Source organism: Mauremys reevesii, linkage group 6 (assembly GCF_016161935.1).
Source record: "Mauremys reevesii isolate NIE-2019 linkage group 6, ASM1616193v1, whole genome shotgun sequence".
NCBI classification, from domain to species: domain Eukaryota; kingdom Metazoa; phylum Chordata; order Testudines; family Geoemydidae; genus Mauremys; species Mauremys reevesii.
In genome coordinates, this window is record NC_052628.1 from 87,608,986 (window position 1) to 87,634,752 (window position 25,767).

At 42.4% G+C, this 25,767-nt stretch overlaps 1 protein-coding gene across 6 annotated transcripts in view; it reads left to right on the forward strand.

The window, feature by feature from the left end:
- The first annotated feature begins 65 nt into the window (after window positions 1-65).
- Window positions 66-25,767, forward strand: part of SPATA6L (spermatogenesis associated 6 like) — a 44,085-nt gene continuing 18,383 nt past the window's right edge. The window contains exons 1-8 of one of the 6 annotated variants that reach the window (XM_039543554.1): window positions 66-492; window positions 4,810-4,900; window positions 10,341-10,478; window positions 13,215-13,263; window positions 13,560-13,601; window positions 17,772-17,896; window positions 23,837-23,914; window positions 25,269-25,544. In XM_039543554.1, coding sequence (XP_039399488.1) covers window positions 470-492; window positions 4,810-4,900; window positions 10,341-10,478; window positions 13,215-13,263; window positions 13,560-13,601; window positions 17,772-17,896; window positions 23,837-23,914; window positions 25,269-25,544 — 822 coding nt within the window. In that variant the 5' untranslated portion in view covers window positions 66-469. Of the gene's footprint in view, window positions 493-4,809; window positions 4,901-5,992; window positions 6,032-8,244; window positions 8,382-10,340; window positions 10,479-13,214; window positions 13,264-13,559; window positions 13,602-17,771; window positions 17,897-23,836; window positions 23,915-25,268; window positions 25,545-25,767 lie in introns of those variants that run through there. The other 5 variants (XM_039543555.1, XM_039543560.1, XM_039543558.1 and 2 more) reach the window with 5 other exon arrangements.

Sequence of the window (25,767 nt, forward strand, 5' to 3'; positions counted from 1 at the left end):
GTCACTTCCGGAAACAGGGGGCGGGTGGGCCGCCAGTGTGACCTCACGGCGCACGCCACCGCCCGCTGAGAGCCACGGGACGTGGGAGGCTGCCAGCCAGCTCGTGCTGCAGGAGCGCGGGGGCGGGGCCACGTTTGTTCTTTAAGCCTCGTTGGGAAACTGACTAGAGAGAGGTGATGCTGGCCCCGCGCGGGGCTGAGGAAGCGCAGCGTACGTCTGGCTCTGGAGCCTTTGGCAAAAGGAGGAAATTGGCCAACGGAACCCCCCCCTAAGATAAATGTGACTCCGCTTGGTGTCGTTAGAATTCATAGCAAAAGTCCCATAAACACTCCGATCTCCTCCATCCGTTTGTCTGCCCAGCCAGCACGGACGTGTGTCCCTCATAGCGCCCAAATACAGCTTTAGAATGGGCTTCTAATAATCACGGTCCACAAATTAAACTTGGGATGTTTTGCAGATATCTCCACTAATGTATCCAGTGCATACAAACAGGTAACTGTTTGCAAGGTTATTGTAATCCATAATTAATTACATTATTTTTATTAACACCTTTGTCATAGCAGAACATACCGATTTAAGCATTTTTAATCTGACAGATGGATGTGCCAAAATAATCCTTTGTTAAAATAAAGTTATGGCTGCAAAGTCAAAAGTTAGGAAATGCCAGAATTAAGATAATGTTTGCAGAGTTGTTGTAGTCATGTTGGCCCTAGGATATTAGAGAGACAAGTGGGGTGAGGTCATATCTTGTATTGGACCAACTTCTGTTGGTCAGAGAGAAAAGCTTTAAAGCTTATACCCAGAAGACCTGAAGAGCTCATCTCTTTTGCCACAGAAGTTGGTTCAATAACAGATAGAACCTTGCCCACCTTTCTCTCTAAAATAGTGGCAGTCACATCCCTGAATTGCAGGCCAGAATCATTAAATTCTGGTCTACAGTTTCTTGTTTTCCTAGACTCTCATTTTTTGGTAATTTTTTAGGTAAAATCACTGTTCTCAGCACTTTGAAAAACAACTCGTTCCCCTCTTAATTATCCACCCTGTGCACTGAATGGGAGCCTGGGGGGGGGGGGGGAATTCTGTGGAAAAAAATAAAATGATCATGTAATTAAAGACTGTATCTTAATGCATATACAAAGGGGTCCAAACTAAAGTTGCACAGGCAGCCTGAATTCTATCATTTCTTAACTTTTGAAGGCTTGACTGCACTCTTAATTTTATTTTAACATAGTTTATTTGTATATCACGGAAGGTGATAGTACAGCTCTACTTAGTGCTGGTTTAGGTTAGGCTTCGGCTGGTGTACTGTGTCCAATTTTGGTCACCAATGTATAGAATGGATGTGGAAAAATGAAAGGATTCAGAGGTGAGCAACAAAGATGATAAAAAGGATGGAATGCAAGCCTTGTGAGCAAAGGCTGAAGGCACTGGGTATGTTTAGTTTGCAAAAAAAGGAGATTAAGAGTGGACATGATAACAGTCCTCAAATACTTGAAAGGCTGTCATAAAAAAGATGGAGAAAAGTTGTTCTCTCTTGCCACAGAGGGCAGGCCAAGAGGCACTGGGTTCAAACTGTAGCATAGCTCAGGGGTCGGCAACCTTTCAGAAGTGGTGTGCCAAGTCTTCATTTATTCACTTTAATTTAAGGTCTCGCGTGCCAGTAATACATTTTAATGTTTTTAGAAGGTCTCTTTCTAGAAGTCTATAATATATAACTAAACTATTTTTTAGTAAATAACTATTGTAAAGTAAATAAGGTTTCAAAATTTTTAAGAAGCTTCATTTAAAATTAAATGAAAATGCAGAGCCCCCCGGACTGGTGGCCAGGACCCAGGCAGTGTGAGTGCCACTGAAAATCAGCTCGCGTGCTGCCTTCGGCACCCGTGCCATAGGTTTCCTACCCTTGCCCTAGCATGTATCCAGGCAGCCTGTTTCTTTTCCCCTCTCTGCTTCTATCCTCCTAGGGCCAGCTCCAGGCACCAGCGTAGCAAGCAGGTGCTTGGGGCGGCCAATTTTTAAGGGGTTGCACTCCGTCCGGTATTGGGGCGGCATGTCCGGGTCTTCGGCGGAAATTCAGCGGTGGGTCCCTCATTCCCTCTCTTCCTCTCTGAGCTGCTGCCGAATTGCTGCCAAAGAGGAAGAGAGGGAGGACTCGCCGCCAAACTGCCACAGAAGAAGCGGCGCGGTTGAGCTGCCACCGAAGTGCCGCCACTCGTCTTTTTTTTTTTTTGCCGCTTGGGGCAGCAGAAAAGCTGGAGTCGGCCCTGTATCCACCCCCACTGCCTATTTGTGCTCCTATGATGCTACAGTCTTTATCTCCTCCCCACACTGAGCACTATCCACCCCCACAGCTTCTGCCACTGCATCTTCTCTCTGCTGTCCCCTCTGCCCTATCCCCCCATAGCTTGTCTCTAGCCCTATCCCAGTGGTCCTCAACCTTTTTGTGGCCAGTAGCACATTCATGTTTTCAGAAGAGTGTGGCGGGTGCCAACAATTTTTCAAGGCTTATTTTGTATTTGTACATTAAATAATACAAAAAACATCATATTTAATATTACATAATATATGAATCCAGAGAGAAGCTGGCGCCCGCAGCCCCAGAATACTCTGTCCCCAGCAGGCGCGGGGCCCCGGCTTCTCTCCTCTGCTGGGCACTAGGCGGGCCCCGCACCTGCCGGGGACAGAGAACACAGGCACCCGCAGCCTGCAGCCCCGGAGTTCTCTGTTCCCGGCAGGCGTGGGGCCGCGGCTTCTCTCCGGCTTAAGCCGCGGCCCTGTACCTGCCTGGGACCGAGAACACCGGCACCTGCAGCCTGCAGCCCCAGAGTTCTCTGTCCTCGGCAGGCGCTGGGCCGTGGCTTCTCTCCCCTGCTGGGCACTAGGCAAGGCCCACACCTGCCGGGAACAGAGAACACTGCGCCCGCACCCTGAGTTCTCTATCTCTGTCAGGCGGGTGCACTAGGCAGGCGCACATAAATGCCCCAGTGAGCACCATGGCGCCCGCGGGCACTGCGTTGGGGACCACTGCCCTATCCTCTCTCGTAGGCTTTTTGTCCCCACTGTTCCTATCCCTCCAGCCTACGTCTGCCCCCTCCACATCTATCCCTCTGTGCAGCCTATCTCGGCTTCCATTCTATGTCCCTATCCCCACACACTTTTCTTTGGCTCTATCCCCACAATCTGTCTCTGTCTGCACTGTGCCCCTATTTCTCCCCAGCACTAATTGTCTCTGCTTCTCCTTCTCCACCCCTTTCTGCATTCCAGCCAGGCTGAGTTCTTCTTATCCTAAGTGCTACAAGTAGAGGGAGCTTTGAGAGCACAGAAGAGACTTTTCCTCCTCTCAGTTCCTGTATCTGGCTCCACAGCAGCCCCCAGCTGAGAAAAAGAGCAATTGCCAGGAAAGTCCTGCTAATATCCTATAGCCCAAGGCTGGAGCATGCTCAGCACAGATGGAATCTTCAGAGAATTTAGCTGAAAAATTCTAACAAGACTGTACTGAGCCTATTTAAACTGAGAAAGCTTGTAACTTGGCTGAATTTTGGCAGATTTTCATGAGGGTGGCAAAAAGGCATATCCCTGACCCAGGAGCAACAACCCCTTTGCCAAATTTCAAGTCCCTGTACCAAACATGCTAGGGCTTCTCAATGAAACAGTTGAAAAAATGTTTTAACATGGGCAAAATAATATATTTTCTCTAGGGCTGTTGATTAATCGCAGTTAATTCACGCAATTAACTCAAAAAATTAATCATGATTAATCAGTTTTAATTACACTGTTAAACAATAGAATACAAATTGAAATCTATTAAATATTTTCGATGCTTTTCCACATTTTCATAGATACTGTATTCTGTGTTGTAACTGAAATCAAAGTGTATATTATTTTTTATTACAAATATTTGCACTGTAAAAATAAACCAAAGAAATAGTATTTTTCAATTCACCTGATACAAGTACTGTAGTGCAATCTCTTTGTCGTGAAACTGCAATTTATAAATATAGATTTTATTTGTTACATAACTGCACTCAAAAACTAAACAATGTAACATTTCAGAGCATCCAAGTCAGGGTGGATTTGATTTACATCAAATTAATTTAAATCATGATTTAAATCACTAGTCAGGAAGACTCGATTTAAGCATGGATTTCTACATAAAAATGCATTTTAGTTGTTTGTTATAACCTTAATACATACCTTTCTTCACAACTCAGAGAGAGAGATGTAGATTTAATTTTTAGAAGGTACACACTATACATTTTTAAAGTGATTTATTTTGAAAACTTTTCAGATTAGTTTTACAGCTATATCAGAAAATGAATGATTGTTTGTTTATTTCATTTACCAAAGGTAATTGAAGCAGATATTTATGAAGTAATTGGGAGGTGAACTATCTCCAATTCAACAGGTTAATCATTAATATTTGGAGGATTTTCTTGCCATGCTGTATTAGGAGGAGAACATCACCAGACAGACATTTAAATTGTTTTATTTAACTAAAACAACAACATTATGTATTCTGGATTTTTTCTTCAACAGCAAATATATAATACTTTAACAAAACAAGCACATGAATTTTTGAATTTAGTTAAACATTCAAGTTTTTTAAAATCTGGTTTGTTTTTGTTAAAATTGTTTTTAACTAAAATAGTTAAATGAAATATTTAAAAAAAAATTAAATCGACTCTGTCAGCCAGGTCAACATGAGAAACTTAAAATATTGGTTTCTGCAGCTAACTCAGTCATCTTCACCTTCATTTTCCTGTTTGTTCATAATCTGGAAAAGAAAAACAAGCTTTTCTGCTTTTTCAGGTTACCAAATGATTTCTCAGTTTGGAATGAATTAGTCCAAAGGAAGAAAATATTCTTTCTACACCAGCAGAAGAAGCTACTACTGTTAAAAGTGAGATTATCTCTTCAACAGTCTCTGAATCCAAGTGCTTAAGTAACTTCCACCAGTTCACTGGTGTGACTTTCTTTAAAACATCATCAGCAAACATATATTTCTTGAATGGTTCACCCTTAGCTCTGAAGTTTATTATAGTTGGCATTATGGAGGGATGAGTGCTGGCTCTCCATGTCATAGCCAACTCCTCTTCTTCAACAGTTAAGGTTTGACTCTCGTACTGAGTATTGAGAATATTTGCAAGAAAATGAGCTGGAGATAGTGTTTGTCCCATTTGTTTTTTTAATGCTTGTTATTTAACTCTGTCATTGCATAGTTCTCTTTTTAAGATCTCACTCAGCTCCTTCCAAATTTCAACCGTGTCAGCAATAAAACAGCTATTTCCCTGCATTTTGTTCAGAGCTACAGAAATAGGCTTCAGAGTACTCAGCATGTGTTCAATGTTTCTCTTAAGGCCAATGTTGAGAACTTTGGCTGTGATAGACAAAATCTATTTTTTCATGATTTTGTTCACAAACTGTCATCAGATTAGGCCAGTTCTTGATATAGTGCTCAAAACAGTCCACTACTGAGTTCCATCACATGTCTTATGGGAGAGTTAGCTTGGTTCCTCCCATTTTTTTAAAGCAGCTGCTGCAAAGTGGTTGTTATGAAAGTATTTTGCAATTTCAACAACATTCGCCTTTATTTCTGGAACACTGAAGTCTTTGGCTAGGAGGTGCATCAAATGAGCACTGCAACTGTATGTTATTAGCTTGGGACTCTCTTCTAAATTTCTTCTCATCTTGGATACTGTGATGGAGTCTGCTTACCCTGCACTAGCAGAAACAGGGTTAAGACCATACGATTGACAGCGGAAGTCCTGCCTCCCTGGCGAGACTGAGCATGCTCCAAATGCTCAAGCAGTATAAAGGGAAGGAACCCAGCTCATTCTGGGCTGGAGGCTGCAGGGAAAGGACTTGTCTGGGAAGCGTCTGTAGTGGGCCAGCCACAGCCCCTGACTGCACCGGGAATCAGAGCCGCCCTGGGCTCACCTGCACCCCGGCGACTGGAGGAGCCATTGGAGGAGACTGGCCCTGCTGACAACAGAGAACCCGACATCTCATGGGAGACCCAGTGCAGACTCTGGTAGGAAGTGACCAAGTGAGGGTGATGGAGTGGTACCTCCCACCCCGAGGGATGTGCTGGCCGCGGCTTCCCGCCACCCCCATTGGCCTGGAGCGGCGAACCGCAGCCAGTGGGAGCCACGATCGGCCGAACCTGCCGACGTGGCAGGTAAACAAACTGGCCCGGCCCGCCACAGTGCTTATCCTGGCGAGCAGTGTGCCAGAGGTTGCTGACCCCTATTCTAACCTGAGCACTGAGTCCCATTGGTAGATAGAAAGATTAACCTGAATAATCTATACCAGGGGTCGGCAACCTTTCAGAAGTGGTGTGCCAAATCTTCATTTATTCACTCTAATTTAAGGTTTCACATGCCAGTAATGCATGTAAATGTTTTTAGAAGGTCTCTTTCTATAAGTCTATAATATATAACTAAACTATTGTTGTATGTAAAGTAAATAAGGTTTTTTAAATGTTTAAGAAGCTTCATTTAAAATTAAATTAAAATGCAGACCCCACGGGACTGATGGCCAGGACCCAGGCAGTGTGAGTGCCACTGAAAATCAGCTCACGTGCCGCCTTTGGCACGCGTGCCATAGGTTGCCTACCCCTGATCTATACAGAAGCCCCTGGAATCCCATAAAATTGGGTCCCTAATCCATGAACTACTGGAACTCATTTACAAAACTTTTCTTAAACATTACATGAATATATTGTCTCATACTATAGAATTAGAATTTATAATCCCTATTCTATGATGAGATATCTTTGAGATATAATGTACCTTAATTAAAACTATCTTTAGATAGGGTTTTTCTTCAAAAGGCATTTTATCAAAGAAATCCAATTTAAATAAAAAAACTCTAATTTGGATTTCCAAGTTGGAAAGTGATATTAGTCAATATTGTATTTTAATGAGATTTAGAAGTTGGAAACAAAATCCCCAATCCTGCAAATGTAACATTGGTGAGCAGGATCGAATCTGGGACCTCTGGAGCTAAATGCATGAGTCTCTACCACATGAATTAAAAGCCATATGCCTCTTAGCTAAGGCCATAGAGCAGACTCAATCTTTCTCTAAGTTGTCTCGGTGCCACTGGATGGAACAGAGCACCACACCCAAGAGGTGTGTGGGTTACACAAACACTTAAGCACATGTGTAACTTTACTTGTGTGCATAGTACCATTGATGTCTACTCATCTGAGCAAAACTATGCACATTTGTACATGCTTGCAGGATTGGGGTTTAAGAGAAAAAACATCCCTAAGTGACCAACCAGTTCTGCCCAGACCATTAGCAATTACACCTTGGATCAGCAACGGTCCCTTGACCAATTTGGTAACTTCTTTTTAGACCAAACTAGTTTTGTAGTATATGTGGACAAAAGTTTAGACTTTTAAAAAGATTAAAAGCTTGTGTTTGTTTTTCCAAAGTCCAATATGTTACAAATTACCTGTCTGATTAGCTTTACCCTTTACAGAAAATAATCTGCTTTGGCTGGAGGCTGCACAAGTAAAAGGTCAAGTGGAAGGGAGACTATTTCCAGAAAGTTGGGGGTAGGAGGGACATAAAACTTGGGCTTTTTATAAGAGAAACTGTCACACGGTTCTACATAGATGTTAATATGCACAGCCCTACACCAAACATTGCATAGACACATTACTTTATACAGACAACCTTGTACATAAAACCCATTGCATCATGTACTCACACAACTATACACACTCAAATTACAATGTCAAACTGTAAGGATAGTTAATTATAATGATAGTTAAGGGCTGGAATAGGTTACCAAAGGAGGTTGTGGAATCCTATGGGTTTATGAGGTCCCTTCCAGCCCTACATTTCTATGACTATATGCACACAGCCTTGTGTTTATGCATGCATGTCACATACATCACACGTGCCACATCTACAGAACTCACACAAGATAGGCATGTGTTACAAATCTTATAGACACGTATTACACACATAGCCCAGGCCTACACGCAACCCCCCTGCATGCACGCAGATTGCACACAGTAGTTACATGCATAGCTCTGGGCAGGCTCCATGGCATGCTTGCATTCCGCCCTCAAGCGTCGCTTGGGGAGCATTCCCCCAACCCGCCGCTTCTCGCGGTTCGCAGGGAGCCTTAGCTACAGCCTCGCGTGCGCCTCGCTTCCCCGGGCTCCAGGGGGCGCGCGCCGGCTGCCTCCGCGTTCCGAAGGCGAACGTTGGCGCGTTTGAGTCTCCACGGCAACGGGACGCTTCCCCTTCCGGACAGCAGCGGCCGCGGGGTGACCGGGACAGCGGGGCGCGGGGGCGGAGGCGGGGAGAACCCCCCGCCCCAGGATGCCGCTGAAGGTGGTGGTGGAGCTGCAGATCCACGCGGTGAGGCGGGTGCAGGGCCAGCACTAGCCAGGGCAGCGAGCGAGCGAGGGAGGGGCAGGGCAAAAAGTGGACAGGGCTCCAAGGGGCGCGAGCGGCACATACAGCCTTCCCGGGTAAGTACACGCGACAACACCGAGCCCTGACCTGCATCACCACTCCGCTGCCCCTGTCCCCGGAGCTGTGCGTGGAGTGCTTCGTGTAGCACAGCCGGGTTAGCGCTGTCTTCGCCCTTCTCAGCGGCACTTAAAGGAAACTGCGTCTTTAAAGGATTCTATGCGGTAACTTGTAAATAAATAATAAACACTCTGTGAAGCAAAACGAAATGACCTTCTAATTGCTTTTACACGGCCTTCGCACTTCAGCCCTAGGACGTGATGGATGGCAGCCCTGATTTCATATACGATGTACACTGCCTGTACTGTGGAAACAATGGGAAGTACACAGAAGGGTGTGATCTAAATCAAGGGGAAAGGGGTTTAATGGTAAAGGTTAGGTAAATGTCAGGACTCTACAACACTGTGCAATATTAATTGTGTAATAGTCTTTTTAGGGATTATTGTGTCAATTCATAGTCTAGCAAGAGCAGATAATAATAATCTATTTTTTGTATAGTGCTTTTCATCAGATATGCAAATAGTTATTTTTAAACATTTCTCTCATCTCTTAGCCTTTGAATTTCCTATTCTGGCATCAGATTAAAATATTTTAGTATCTGTTCAGTAAAATGTTAAAATCCATGACATTTCATCACCATGAATACAGTTATTGAAAAAAGAAAGTCCCAAATATAGGAAGCATAAAACCAGCAAATGCACAACACACTAACACTTTTTTAAATAAAAGGAGCAAAACTAAAGAAAACATTTTGGGCCAGCTCACACAGCCACAGGTGTTTTTCTGCAGTGTAGAGGTACACTTTTAGCCACTTTTGAAAATTCCATTCCAAAAACTCAATTCTGCCCTTAGTTATACAGCTGTAACTTCCATTGGTGTAACTCAGAGGTGGGCAAACTTTTTGGCCTGAGGGCCACATCAGGTTTCTGAAATTGTATGGAGGGCCGGTTAGGGGAGGCTGTACCTTCCCAAACAGCCAGGTGTGGCCCGTCCCCTATCTGACCCCCCCTGAGTCTCGCCCTCTGATGGCCCCCCTGGGACTCCTGCCCCATCCACCCCTCCTCCATTCCCTGATGGCACCCCCACGGCCTCTACCCCATCTACCAACCCCCGCTCCCAGTCCCCTGACTGCGCCCCGCTGCCCCATCCAACCCCTCCTCTCATTCCTGACTGCCCCCCCCAGGATCTTTGCCCCCATTCAACCCCTCTGTTCCCTGCCCTCTGACCGCCCCGATCCCTATCCACAGCCTCACCCCCGACCACTCCCACGAGCTCCCCTGCCCTCTATCCAACCCCCCGTGCTCTCTGCCCCTTACTGTGCTGCCTGGAGTACCAGTGGCTGGCGGTGCTACAGCTGCACTGCCCAGAGCACCAGGACAGGCAGCTGTGCCACCCAGCTGGAGCCAGCCACGCCACTGCACAGCACAGAGCACCGGGTTAGGCCGCGGCTCTGCAGCTGCTCTGCCCCAGGAGCTCGCAGCCCTGCCGCCCAGAGCATTGTGCTGGCGGTGCAGTGAGCTGAGGCTGCGGGGGAGGGGGAACAGCAGGGTAGGGGTCGGGGGCTAGCCTCTGGGATAGGAGCTCAGGGGCTGGGGAGGAGGGTCCCGCGGGCCGGATGTGGCCCATGGGCCGTAGTTTGCCCACCTCTGGTGTAACTGAAGATAGAACTGGACCCTAACTGGCACCCTTGTCAACAGAGAAGCCCAGAGCACAGATATTGTACTACCTACTTGACCATAATGGTAGTCCCTGCAGATTGTGCATGAGGCACATTGATGGGACAAAGCGGGGAAGGCTGCCCTAAAAGAATTCTCATCACCATGATTGTTTTCTCTCTTTCATAAGGTCACTTGCCCTGGTGTGTTCCTGCCAGAGAAGCATGACATTTACCTCAGTGTCTGCATCCTGGGCCAATACAAGGAGACAGAATGCCTTCCTCCAATTTTCCCTCTCTTGTTTCATGAGAAGATGTGGTTTGAAAAGGTGATTCTCACTTATTACATGCTTTGGGATTGATTCTCTACTGCCTTCCACTATGGATAGTAATTTACACCTGTGCAAAGTGGGTGTAAAATGCTACCACCAGTGTAGAGTTAGTAGAAAATTTTGATTTAGTATCATTTTACACTTGATTCCTATGCAAGGTAGCAAAGAATCAGATCTGTTATATCTTTGAGGGACTGTAACTGGGAACAGGTTCTAAAATTTAACATTTTGCTATCTGAATTTTTATTCATGGCAATAACACCCAAGGTTGTGGCTCACTGGTTAAACTGGAGTGTGCTCCCGGGCAAACAATCCTATATAATCCCAGAAAGGACATAAGTGTGTTAGTTCTCTTGCTTGGTATTTATTTGGTTGTGATCCCATTTCTGTGGAAACAAAATAACATCTCCACTATGGGATGACTATCATCTGATTTTCATGATCCTGGCAGGAATAGAATTAAATATAATGACTCAAATAAGTGACAGATGAATGTTTTAACCAACATTTTACATACCATTTTAAAATCTGAAATAACCAAGAACACAAGTCTTCAGCCTGAATTTCCTTGGAGTAAATGATTTGGCTAACTCCAAAATGTTTATAAAAGATTTAAAAAACCCAACAAACTCTCTCTGCTCATTGGCTATCATATTGATGAATAGTACCAGAGGGGTAGCCGTGTTAGTCTGGATCTGTATATTGATGAATGGTGATTTATGCTTGATGATGTTTTTTAAAAATGATTTTAGCACAGTTTGGCGTTGCCCATAGTGACAAGAAAACTATGTTGAAGCCACTACAGGTAACATCGTTTTAATACACATGTAGAAATTTTTTAAGAGTACAGAGCTCATCTGTTACCCTTATTCTTTCCCTAATGGCTCTTGCTCTGCTCTGTTAGGAGAATCCCTGCTTTTTGCATACAGCTTTCTGTGTGGCTCTGTTTTCACAAATAAATTTTACCACATCTCTCATAAGATTCCACTTTCTAAGGAATATGATTAAATGCCTTTCACTTCCTAGGCCTTTAGTGACAGTTGAAGATGACTTGAGAGTGAAATGAGCCTTGTCTTCACTAGGAAAAAAGGTGTGTTCTTACCTTGTGTTAGCTAATCCGCAATAACTAACACGAAGTAAAATCCTGTGAAGACTAGGGAGTTATAGTTTTAACAAGTGTTAGCAGGTCAAGATAAATCCTAGGCTCCCACATAGTCTTTACTTTGACCTGCTAATGTGTATGAAAACTACAAGCTGCCATGTTTTCACTAAGATAGTGCCTCATTTTTGTTACCAGGTGTTATCTTACATGACATAAGACCATACCTTTTTTCCTAGCAAAGATGCACTCTTTGAGTTTCCTTCCTCCAAAAAGCCTACCACTGAAGTACTGTCCTGAAAGCTTCAATATTATCAGAGGTTGAAAGATGTTGACAAATTGGGTGGAAAAAAAAATCCTTAATCCTATCTCAGCACAGAGGGATAGGCTAAATAATCTCTTGAGGTCCCTTCCAGCCCTACATTTCTATGGTTCTGTGAAAAGCAACAAAAATGCTTAAGGGCGGGGTTAAAACATGACTCAGTGGAGATATAGCTGACCACAGCTGCTTGAACGAGGTAAAATACTAAGGGTTAAATCCTGGCCCTATTAAAGTCAATGGCAAAACTCACATTGACTTCAAAGAGGTCATGTTTTCACCCCAAGGCAGAGGAATCTCTTTTAGGGTGGACCAGCAAATTGTGGCTAGGAGTAATGGGATGAAATTAAGCAAAGTAAAATGTATTTATATTTATTTCATGTTCATAAAATGTTCTGATTTTATGTACAGTCTTTGCAAATTATATAATAACAAATAGGATTGTCACCTTAGACCAGTGGTTCCCAAACTTGTTCCGTCACTTGTATAGGGAAAGCCCCTGGCGGGCTGGGCCGGTTTGTGTACCTGCCGCATCCGCAGGTCCAGCCGATCGTGGCTCCAGGTCAATGGGAGCTGCTGGAAGCAGTGGCCAGTATGTCCTTTGGCCCGCACCGCTTTCAGCAGCTCCTATTGGCCTGGAGCAGCAAACTGTGGCCACTGGGAGCCGCAATTGGCTGAACCTGTGGACGTGGCAGGTACACAAACTGGCCTGGCCCGCCAGGGGCTTTCCCTGCACAAGTGGTGAAACAAGTTTAGGAACCACTGCCTTAGACGCCTGAACTCCTCTCTTGCCTATATAGGGCTTGTCCTGTGCTTCAGGGTGATGGCAGCCAGGGCACTGATGGCAGCCAGCACTGTGGGTTGAGGCCCATGGTTTGATCAAGAACCCTGTATTCTCAAAAAAAACCCTGTGTCCCCTCTGCACTAGCTCTTCCACCATTGCTTCTACTAGTAGAACTATACTAATGTTAGTGCAACAGTGGGAGATTTCCTGAAAAACCCTTTAGACTCACTTCTAAGTCTGACTCAGAGGCTACAGTGTGTGAAATTTCAGGTTTAAACAACTAAGATTTTCAAGACTTTACATAACTTTTTAAACAAATTGTTACAGTATTTTACAGCTGACATTAATAAACATGTCACACGGAGTAAAATATATAGTATTTCCCAAGTTTGTTTGTTTTGCTTAATGACAACACAGCATGGTGTAGGGAAATATTTGTTGAATATATAAAAATGTTCATATAACTGCTAGATTATAAAAATGCTTTTTGTATTATAAAGGACGAATATACTCGGTATTACTTTCCTGTAGGTATTTGAAAGTGCTGTAGACCCGGCTGCTGTAACAGAGATGCTTGAAAGTAAGTATAATTTAAAGAACATTCTGAGTGCATGTCTTCCCTGGAGGAAAATTCTTCCCCGACCCCAAATATGCGGTCAGCTGAACCCCGAGCATGCGGGCAAGACTCTCCAGCCATACCTCTGGAAAAGGTTAAGAATAACATTCAAAGAACATTCTGAGTGCATGTATAACTGAAGACAGTGTAGTTGCTCCAAATCTTTCTATCCATCCTTATTTTTTATTGTTATGCTACAGGAGTATTTTGAATATATTATAATTTCTCAGCCACCTTGACTTTTTTTTGTCTTTTTCTAGGCAATGTAACAACGTTTGGATTAATTCAACTAGTATCTTCAGGTAATGGGCTAGTAAATATTTTACAAAATAGCAGTTTATTAGACATTGAAAGGAGCATCCCAGTGGGTGTTAACTTTGAGCCTTGCCTCCCCACTTTCTTCCTCTTTCCCATCTCCTCTTCTAGGGGCTTCAACTATTTGCTGTCCCCAGCCCCAACTCTGCATACACTTTGATCATCTACCAGCGAAAATAAGATACATTTTCTGACTAGTGACTTACTGGTTGATTTGTTAGAATTATTCAAATTGATCTAATTTCTTTCCCCTTGCATCCGAAGAAGTGGGTATTCACCCACGAAAGCTCATGCTGCAAAACGTCTGTTAGTCTATAAGGTGCCACAGGATTCTTTGTTTCTTTCCCCTGTCATTGATCTAATTTCTTTCTCATCTCTGTCACTATTATTGTTCACCAATGATATTTAAATGTAACATGAATAATAATTTAGAGTTCCATTTAGCAGATATTAGCATTGGCTCTATAACAACTTTTTTTGTGGTTTTTATGAGTTAGAAAAATCAAGTGGACACAGGGTGGCAGAATAACCCTACTCTTTAAGGTAATCAAATATGGAACAATTGTATGTGTGGTAAAATCACTGGCAGTTTTCATTACTGAAAAATAGGTAGTGCTCTACCACTAATATAATATATTTAATGCATTTTTATATTACCGGTTGCTTTGTTAGGAGTATTCAAATTACTTTAATTTCTTTTTCTAGATTTTCTCATCTCTGTTACCATTATGGTTCATCAATGATATGTAAATATAACACAAATAATAATGTAGAGCTCCATTTTTTGTTGTAGCCCTGCAAAAATATGTAGTTTTTTTTTTTACAATGGGAAGTTTGTATCTTTTTCACTCTTTCTTCACTCAAAAAGTGGATGAAGGGATTTTGCTCAACTTTTAAAAAATCCAAATGTAATGCTTGATAGTGAAACCAGCACGGACTCCAGTTTGTCTTGTACCAGGGTCAGCACCAGTGCAGTGAAACTGGTTGCTGCCATGTTTCTATTTTCTAGTGTAAACAAGGCCCAAGAGGGAGTTCTAGAGAGCCCCTAAAAATGACCCAGCTATAAAGGATCAAGCTGAGAAGGATTAAGAATCTTGCTCTCTTTATTACCTTTTACTATAGTTTTCTATCTTTTTGACTCTTAGTTGTGCTAGCATCAGAGCTGCAGGCTCTAATATGCCATCGCTACAATATGCAGCATCTTTCATAAGAACAAACTGCAGCGTAGCCGTTACCCTAAATTTTGAACAAAAATAGTTGATTTTCTTTTGACGCAATACATCTCTCTGTGTTTTTCCCAAAGCTTCACCACCTTCCATCAGTAGCCTGATTGCACACTCTAGAGGGTGAGAACTGGCAGCTGCTCATTAGACAGAAGTAAAGGCCAGATTTTCAAAACTTGCACAGCACTCAGTACCTCCCAGTGTGGTCATTCCAAAAGTTGAACACTCTGAAAATGTTACTATTTCATTTATGTGCCTACTTAGGAGTTAAGGTCTTTGAAAATCTGGCCCAAAGCCTTTTATGAAAACCAATAGGCCATACATTGCCTTTGGAGAAAAGTCTGAAGTTTAGGGTGTTTTAGTTCAAAGGTTGTCTAAGGGTATGTCTCCACTGCAATTAAAAACCTGAGGCTGGTCCGTGCCCGTTGACTTGGGCTCGTAGAGCTCGGGCTAAGGGGCTGCTTAATTGCAGTGTAGATTGTTTGGGATTGGGCTGGGACTCAGACTCTAGGACCACTGCGAGGTGGGAGGGCCTTAGACTAAGTCTGAATGTCCAACAGCCCCTGAGCCTGGTGAGCCCACATCGACTGGCAAGGGCCAGTCGCAGGTGTCTAACTGCAGTGTAGGCATATATTCTAGGTGGATAAGGCTTTGCCTTTAGTCTCATTATGAGTGAGCCAGGGTCCTTGTATTTGAATGTCACAGAATCCATTCAAGCAGGGGAGTAGCAACTTTTCTGGCAGGTATTCAGAACATGTTCTTATCAGAAATTTGCAGGGCTGCTACTTGGGGTTCATGAACTGGTGTTTGCTTGACACTGCAGCAAGTTTAGATGCTGGTTTCAGGAAGGCTGTGCATCAGTCACAGTTTAGCAAATGATGCGTCACAGTCCACCTCCGTGTTAGTCTCCTATCCTGGGGAAGCAATGTGATGAAGGAGAAAAACGAGTTGCTTACCAAAGTGGCCTTTGTCTCTGAATATATAGCTTATATAGTGCCACCCTGACCGCTCTCCTCCCCTCTGCTTCAGAGCTCAATGTCATGGGCTTCTAGAAATAGAGAAGAACAACAGGATGGTTAGAAAGGTGGGGATATTTTTACTCTAAGTCAATTGAAGCCTGGACTCAGCAGTACTCAAAAGGGTTCCATGGTTGGGTGGCTGGGTATGTGACTCCTGCAGTGTGGCTGTATGGAGAGAGTACATTCAAAGAACAAAAGTTTCCTTGGTAAGTAACCCCTATTATTTTTCCTGTCATCACTTGTGATGAAGTAATATCTTTTATTGGACCAACTTCTGCTGGCGAAAGGGTCAAGCTTTCGAGCTACACATCACTCTTCTTTAGATCTGAAGCAGGGAACCAAGTGTCTGAGATAAACACAAGGTGGGGCAGGTTGTTAAGCATGAGGGATACATACATACTATAGAAGACACCTTTAGATGAAGTGGGCCATAACGGATTAGATTGTTAAGCATAAAGGGACCACAGCATGTGTGAACCTCTTATGCTTAACAATCTAACCTTTTGTTGCCCACTTATGCTTAACAGTCTGTCCCACCTTGTGTTAAGCTCAGACGCTCTGGTTACCTGTTCCAGACCACAGGAGTTTGGTATCGCTCGAAAGCTTGTCCTTTCCACCAACAGAAGTTGGTCCAATAAAAGATATTGCCTCACCCACCTTCTCTTTCTCATATCCTGGGACCAACACGGCTACAACAGCACTGCAAATCACTTTATGACGATAGCTATACTGAACAAACATAAACGTGTAAATATGATTTTTATAAGCCCATTACAAACATTCCTGTTTGATTTTATTTAAATAGACAATTAATTAGGTTAATTAGTAGTTTGTACAGTGCTTCAAAAAAGTAAAGCTCTCTCTAAATGCTAATGAGCTAAATCCTAGTGCCATGAGGATATTAAGAAAACTCCCAGTGTACATCAGTGAGATCAGGATTTGACCCTGTATGGATAGACAAATACACTCTGCATATTCTGGAAGGGCCATGCTCTGTAAAGGCAGAATCTTGAATGCTTTCTTCTCCTAGTCACGTCAGTGAGATTGATGGTGCTCAGGTCCCCTAAGCTTGGGCCCTAATAAAGGAAAAGCGAAGGACAGATTTGAATTTGGTGTGCTCTCCAAAGTTGCACTGCTTTGGAAATTCCCCACAATACATGTGGATCGTTTTGTCTCTGAGGTTATGCAGTCATTCCGATCCCAAAATAGTTTGGGGCACTGGTGACAAACTGAGTGTTAAAGATGGCATCAAGCTGCAGTGTTGCTGTGCTAAGCCTAATCTTTCATTACAGATGGAGGAATAAATGGACTCTCTCCCTTCTGCCTCCTTCATTTCACTTTCAAGATAGAGACATTAATCAGAAGCAGAGTAGTCAGCGCAATGGAAATGAGACTAACAAGTCATTTGATTTAAAAGCAGTTATTTTCTCAGTCCCTAAAATTAGAAGTATGACCTTACTGGAGCCTTTCTCACAAATTAAAAATGAGCACACAGCAGAATGGAGAGTGTTCACTGATTATCAGTGTTGCTGTTGTTTTCATTACACTGCTGAGGGTCCCCCATTTACCATTTGGAGAAGGGCAGTATACCAAAGAGGAGCAAAGTGCCGCTGTCCTGAAAGCTTCCTACATCATGGCCCAAAGGACTTGTGAACCTCCTCATACAATCTCAAAGCAGATCCACAGGGGATACCACCCTTTGTGATTCCCTGTGACACTCCTGCTGGTGCACACCTATCCCAAAGACCTCATGTACTCCTGACTGAGTCATTCCTAATGTGGAAAGAGGGGCAGGTCTCCTAGTGAGCCAGGGAGGGCTTGCACACTCTGTCAAGGGCTTGCTATAGAACGTGTGACTTTTAAAAAAAATATTAACCATCTTGGAAACAGTTCTTCCTTTTTTTCACTCTTTCAGTGGGGGACAGTCTCGCTTTTTATGAAGAGAATACTCGAGATTTTCTCTTCCCAGAGCCCAAGCTGACTCCTGTGTATCCTGGTGTGGAGAGAGAGTTACTAATGAAAACATCTCCTAGTTTCCCAGTAAGTTGTCTCCAAATGGGTGTTTGACATGGGTAGCTGAAAAGAAGAAAGTGGGAGAGGTCTGGCCCAGCAGGCTAGTGTAACAGGGCGTGCTACTTTGGGAGGATCTCAGTTTGAGACATGAATTTGGACTGCTCTTGAACAGAGAGACATGCTCAAGTACCTTGTATGGCTCTGTACTGTCCTGAAAAAGTACCAGGCATTACCTGACTGAAGATTAAACCTACTAGCCAGAGGCCAATGTAAAAGATGGGTGAGGGGGCCCGGCCGCAAAGTTCCCATCCTCAGCTGCTGTGAAAGGGCAGGGTGTTGGGTAAATTTCCAGGGCGCTGCTCATTGACTGTGCTAGGGGGCACAGTCTTTCCTAGCCATTTAAACACATGTACACACAAACATGCACACACATACATACATGCTAACACACACACACTCTCTCTCTCTTCCTTAGTTTAGCCTACTCTTCTCCGAATCGTCTTTTTTGGGGGGTCTTCTGTCCTTGTAAATGTGTCCAGTGCCTGTCTTTCCTGATGCTCTTAGTTTTCTGAAGCAGAAACACAAGAATAAAACTGACAAAATTCTCATCAGTTTCACTGACACTGATTGGATTATGCAGTAGAAGCAATAAAATTGACCAAGGTTTTGTTCATTTTATTCCGTTACTGCTTGGGAAAGCTATGAGCAGCAATACTCTGCTGGAGTCTCAAAGCTGCATTGGTTCACATTTAGAAAAATATTTTCAATACCATAAGGGCGAGGAATGTAATTAGTTTTAAATAAAAATTTAAATTCTGCATAAATTGCTGGTTTAGTTTCACACATACCAGGAACATTTTTCTACTCACCATTGGCAAGTTCTGCCTAATACAGAGATACTTTAATGGCCCCATATAAACTTATAACACCTGAGTTACTGTTGTACATTTAATCCAGTTTTCTTTTATGAGAATGGAATATTATAAAATAATATAATTAATATCAGCCACATGTGTAGCATTTTATCTAGTGTGTTAGGTAGGTCAAGGGCAGATTATCTGGAGATGATCATGTTGAGTATTTTGATGTGGTGTTGGAAATCTGAATATTTTATTGGTTGCCACAGTAATGAGAGAAGAATAATTTCTCAATGTTAAGGCAGTCAGTGTTTCAGGTAACAAGCCTTTGAATGGCTTTATTAACCTCAGCTTCCTGATGTTCCCTATAATTAAGATTAAAAAAAAATTACCATTGCCTTGATTGAGAGTTAAAATTTCTGTACACGCTTACTTCCGTTCTTTCTCTCATTCTAATTGTCTGTTGAGAGAGACAAAAGTGACATCTACGTCAATCATGCAATTCAGCAAAACAAGGCTAATTCTGCTCACTTATTTTCTACTAACCAACCTGCCCATGCACATCCTGATATTTTTCACAGGGGAGAAAGGGTCAAACTATGATCCACTCTAAAATCCTGGTAATTTAGCTAACTCATCACTTAGCATATTAACAATGCCCACTATTGCAGCAGATTCTCTTTTTCTAGATATCATCACTGTCTCAGTTAGTAAGTCTGTTGGTACTGGCGTTGTACGGCTCCCCTTCAAATCTTCCCAACTGCTTTGTAGGACCAGTGCTGGAACTTCATTTATAAAGAAGTATTTGGGCTGCAAGGATTGAATGTAAAAATAGCCCATTGCATTTCTTCATGCTGAGATTTCAATGTGGGCAAAAAATAGAAGGCAGCATTAGATTTAATTATCTAAAATGGGGCTCCACTAATAGTGCTAAGATTATAGCAGCTAATAGCTAGGTTTTGATTAATGTTGTCTTATTAAGACTAATTCTGTTAATTATTATAATACATTACTGTATTCTTGATACCACATTCATCTCTTTTGTTGTCATCCTTAATTTTTTCAGTATTCTAGTCCATGTGATGTTCTAGGTTTATCTAACTACTCTTATTTGCCGTGTCTGATTGTTTCTGTTAACAACGTATACATTTTTCAGTTGAGCTATCTTGATTTTCCAGGTCCAGTCTTGTGCTGTTTATAATTCTCTGCGGAGTACATTGCATTCATACTTTAATTGTGACTTTATTTACTGCAATAGTCTAGATTTTCACTATTATATTGATGACTTACTACTAACACAGTGGCCTTCTCTCACTCCCATTTATATTTTTGACAGGATGGTTTGGTGACTTGCAAAACTGGATGAATAAACCCTCTGTGTCCAGCAAAGCAAAAGTCAAAAGTCAAATGCACTGGGCCATCCACATTTTCGATCACATTGCTAAGTCCCATATTATGATCCTGACTGACTGAGAATGTATTTTTGTACATCATTTGAATTTTCTATTGATACTATATGTTACCTAACGGCTCAACCTGCAGGTTGACTCATGTGAACACTTCACTCATATGAGCAGTTATATTGAAATAACTGCAGCCACTAATACGAGTAAGGCTGGCAGGATTGGGCCCTGAATGTGTCCTTTCCTGGACTTTCTCTGAGCAGAATCTTTGGACACTGGGATTTTTATGTCAGGCTGTTGTTACATTGCTGTAAATCCATTGCGTTCACCACATTTACTCCTGATTTATAGCATTGTAAATGGGAGCAGAATCATGTCCACTCTGCATGTCCACCCCTTTGTGAGGTTTGGCTTTACTGACAACTGAAATATCAACAAGTAAATGTAAGCATCTTCCTAAGCGTAGCTGTTCCTAGGGTTTCCCTACAGAGAGCTCTCTGTCCTAGACCCAGGCTCCCTATGCGCAAAGCCTCTGTCACTTCCTTCACATATAGGGTAGAGTTAATGAGCCACATCTGCCACAATGACTTAGCAGGAATCAAGGGGCATCTCCCTGAGGGGTCCATCATCTGCCAACAGGGTGGATCAACAGAAGAATCTTGCCACCACATTACAGTTTGATACTCCTAGATTGTGAGACTGTGTAATAAAGAAAACTACCTGTTTTGCAGTGTTTTACAGTCAACATAAAGCATTTGTAATATTTAGAGATTAAATGCAGTAAAGCTGTGTTAGTGCAGCATTAAGGTTACACAGTTAAACCCTCAAATCAGGAAGTGCAAAACTTAAGTCCAAACATTCAACCTTAAATACTGTTCTACTGTGGAAAGTGACTCTGTAAAACACTAGTTTTGTAGGATTCCAGTTTATTGTCTTGAAATTAATTACATCTTCAGTGTCCTCCCCTCGGGCAAAAATTCTAGTCACTTGTCCACTGGTACCTAAGAATTCAGCTCTGACTTTTCAACTGAAAAGTGGTTGATCCAGTTGTGGGACTGTCTCTTTCTCTTAAGTAAATGTAAAGTTAAATATTGTTGCTGCTGTGGTTGTCTACGGCATTTCTCTGCATTCTGCTTGTTCAGTTTTATGCTGCTGTGACCAGGTGTCTCATTTTTAGTCTCTTATTTTTAGTGTGTCTGATCTCACTTGGTGTTATGTGTTTTATTTTGTCCCTCTTTTAATATAAATTTAAATGCCATTGCCTCCACCAGTCTGAGACAATGAGTCAGAACTGAGAGTATGTAACAATTCATTAAGAAACTGAGAAGAAAATTCTAATACTCAATAATATTATGTGAAGTGTCCAAGTGGACTTCTAGAAATCTAGATCTGACCATAGGGCCTGATCCAAAGCCCACTGAAATAAATGGAAAGACACCTTGACCTCAGGCTCATACGGAGTAGGACAAGTGAAGTGCTCCATTAGTGCTGCCTGTTGTAACTGTGAGTGAATCTGTAAATGTTCCCTGTCAAGCCAGAAAAGAATAGTCTGATGGGGCGGGAAGGTCTTCTACTCTGAGTCATTCACATGTTTCTACATCAAGTCCTGGCATGTGCTTTGCTGCCTCTATGTGCCTGGGCTTGTTTAGTTCAATTAAATTCATACAGAGACCCATGTTCTTCCACTGTAATGCAATTGAACAATGAAAACGGAATTTCCATCAAGGTCAATATGTCCTGAAAGCAGGTGGCCTGGTGGTTAACAGCTTTGTTAAATGTTCCTGCACTCTGTCATTTGTTGCAAATTTCATAGTATTTAAATGTAATTTTAGAGACAACAACTGACATATTCCTCTCCTTTCCCTCCTCACTCAGTACCTGGGTAAAGTGGCCTAGCAGATTGTCAGTTTGTACATTGTCATAATGGGTTGATTCTTCTTTAGTCACTAAGCCACTATGTGGAGTAAAAGCACTGAAACAATAGGAATGCTGATTTCTATAGCCTGATGAGGCTGCTGGCATCCAAATGTTCAATAGCAGCTTCAAGCAGATAAATTTGATTTTTCTGCAGTGTTGGCAACACAGTCCCAGAAGTTCTTGCCCCTTCAAATTTGTTACCCTTAAGGAGTTCAAAACAGTTTTCAGTTGGCCATTAATAGCAAGTGTCGTTGACCGGAGATTGAACCTAAGAATAAAATGTGCCTGAATGCATCTTGTAATCAAGGAAGCCTCTCTCACTGTGCTAACTTGATCATTTGGTTGTTAATTTTATTGTTCTGATCCAGCTAAAGTCATTATAGTTAAGCTAAAAGTCATGATGGACTGAATGGATTTCGGGAGACATAACATAACTCAATTTTGAAACAGACTAGATTGGAAATTGAATGTCTCCCTTTAGTGCTAAATTGTGCCTCTTAGAGGGTAAAGTGATGTGAGGGAGGGGGAGAACTTTTGGAGAAGTGTGGTGAGCAGCAGGACTTGCTGCTATACATTTAGGCTCTGGCTACATTACAGAGCTTACAGCAGTTCTGCAGTGCTGCTAGTGCAGATGCTCTAAGCCCATGGGAGAGAGCTCTCCTGTCGACTTAATTACTCCAGCCCCTATCAGCAGCAGTAGCGCTGTCCACACCGGTTAGGTCGATGTAACGTATGTCGCTCAGGGGAGTGGCTTATGTACAACCCTGAGTTACATTAGTTATACAAATGTAAGTGATAGTGTGTAGAAGTCCTCATAAAAGTATAGCCAGTGCTTCCCACAGAGGTCCCTTGCTTACAGTTGCTGCCTGTGCACAGGATAGGGCCCTGATCTGTCTTTTCCCTGTGCAGATGCACTTTCTCTAGGGCTCTGAGCCTCGCAGGCACTGCTAGCTGGCACTACCCTTTATACTGCAGAAAGTTTATGGCTTCTTGCTCCGTCTCTCGCCATCTCAGTGCAAAAATGTAGGGGCAGGTATAACTTGGTCCTTAATGTTCGTACAGTTATGGTGACTTCATAGTTACTGCTTTTAAAGAAATCGGAACTACATTAAATACAAATTCCAAAGCTGATTGCAAGTTAACAGATTGTGTTTGTTAATTACAGATTATAATTGTCTTTCTGCAATATTTGTCACCATTTCACCTACCTTGAAAGGAAAACTGAGATATTGATTCAGTTTTCACAGCTGTTTGGAGGGTGTCATTTGGAGTGTGAAGGGCCCATTAGGAAGACTGGTGTTTAGTAAATACAGCTGTTAAACAAACAGGAAAGAGCTGCCTGCCCCCTCAAATCTATAAAAAGAATTATTCTCCCATTTCATCCCAGCTCTTACTCTTTGAGCCATGGGATATCTCTGGGGTTGTGCTAGTATCTTACATATTTTTCTACATTGTTTTTCTCGACCATCATCTTTCTCCACTTTGCAAGGATTAGGTCCACAAAGAGGGCATTGCCTCCCTGCTTAATATCGTGTTGCCTGAATATGCAACCCAAGAGCACTTTGCTTCTTTTTGCTGCCATTTTGCATTGCAAGTTCATTCTCATTTTGCTATCTGTTATTACCCCTTTTTGGTTTTAGTGCTTCCTCTAGTCACTTCTGATTCTGAAATAATTAAGAAGCTTGAGGAAATGTTACTGAATTAGAGGTGCGGTTGCTCATCTCTATAAAATTGTAACACCTGCACTGTGACATTATTTTTAGTGATTTCACCTCTGTATTATTTTTAAGGGAATTGCACCAAAAATAGAGTTTTCTACAAGAACAACCATCATTGAGCTTCCACTTCAATATAGAAAGCAGTTTTATGTAAGTATTTTAAATAAAGGACACACACACGTGGACAGAAACATTAATGTTTGATCTGATCTGTCACAGTGCACCTGTCACCATTGCATTTAAGTGCCTCATACAGCAATAAGAATCACACTGATTCTGCACTGAAAGGCAAAATCTCTTTATTCTTCCCTCAGTTCACCTGCTATGACAAGAGGGCTCATTATTTGGTGGTTATTGTCAGGAGGATGTTGCTGATTATTCTGGGAAAGGCCAACACAAAAGAATGGGGCTTGCATTGTCTCCTAAAAGAGGCTAGACTTGGGCTGATTGTGATTTCTGGTGGGAAGGATTTCCCTGACCCATGGGCCTTTACTGAGAATGGTTTGCTTCTGGCTGTGAGTGTTTCATTTTTTTCAAGCTCTTGGTTGCTGTTTCTTCTGCTTGGTTCCCCCAAGCCCCCCAACATAGCTTCAGTTTTCTCTGGAACTAGCCAAGACACAATCTCCAGTGTCATTTGTTCCTCTGCACCAGCAGGGTTAGGTACATTACCAGATAATTATTCTTTATGGTCCAAATTTTGCAGTCCTTTCTGGAACGAAGTTCTCACTGAAGTCAAGGGAGCTTTTTTTCAATTAAAGGTTACAGAATTTGGCTCCTTCAGAATTACTGCTTCTTCAGAGCCAAATGCTCAGGTCCTTACTCAAGCAAGCTCTCATTGAAGTCATGAACTCAGGATTTTGACTTTAGGTCTCAATCCTTCAAGCTGCTGAATGCTTCTTTAGAGATTCTCTTAACTCCAGTTTAATTCAATAGATGTTGGGACTACAGGTCTGTTGCATCTTAGACACATCTAATATGTGCGATTTCAGCTTTACATGTTCAGCAAAAACAAGAAAAAAACAATAAAAAAGAAAAAAATAATTTAAATACTGTTTCTGTAGTGCGGGCGATTGTGCCCGCTATTACACTCAATGTAATTTTGACTATACGCAATTTTCGCTTTACGCGCTGACTGCGGAACGTAACCCCAGCGTAAGATGAGACAGACCTCTACTAGCACCACACAAGGGGCAATCAGCATCTCGCAGGATCAAGCCCTGGATGAGAAGTTGTCAAACAAAGGTAAAATGGATAAAAAAGATAGGCCTGAGTCCCTGCTCCCTTCTTTCTGTTATTGACTTTCTGTCGCTTCTCAGCACAGAATCACAGATTCCCCAGTTTTAATTTGTAGCCACATAGAGCCATATTCTGCTCTTAGATGTGTAGGAGCCTCCCATTGACTTTAAACACTGCTCAGCTGACTGTCTTTTACAGAGAGGTTTGCAAATAGCTTGTACATGTTTCTGCTTGGATAATTACTTTATGAGACAATTAATTTATCTAGCAGGGCAGAAACAGAATGAGGATACAAAGATCTGCCTCTGTATCACCCAGGCGAAGGAGCATTTCACCAGCACGATGTAAGAAAACAAAGAAAAAGGATAATAGGATCTGTAAGAGTCTTACAAGATTATTAAGATCCCGCTCTCCATCTCCAAATGCTACAAAGCGCCTGTGTCAGTTCTGCAAAGAAAACCAACAGCAGCAATCAAGGCTAAGCCTGGGATCTCTTGGGTACAAACTGGATGCTGAAACCAGGCCACCATTTGTTGTTAGACATGTAAGTCTTAAAATTGCTGTTACTAAATTATTTTTTTATTATTGTGATATTAGAGTAAATTGGGTGCTTCTGTTATCCTTTCTAAAACAAGAGCAAGAGGAGACTCAGAGAAATTAACCAGCAGCAAATTTGTAAATGTAAAAAGAAATGCTTAATTGATCTGTGGAACTCACTGCCACTAGATAGTATTGAGGTCAGCTAGTTAGCAGATTCAGGAAAAGAT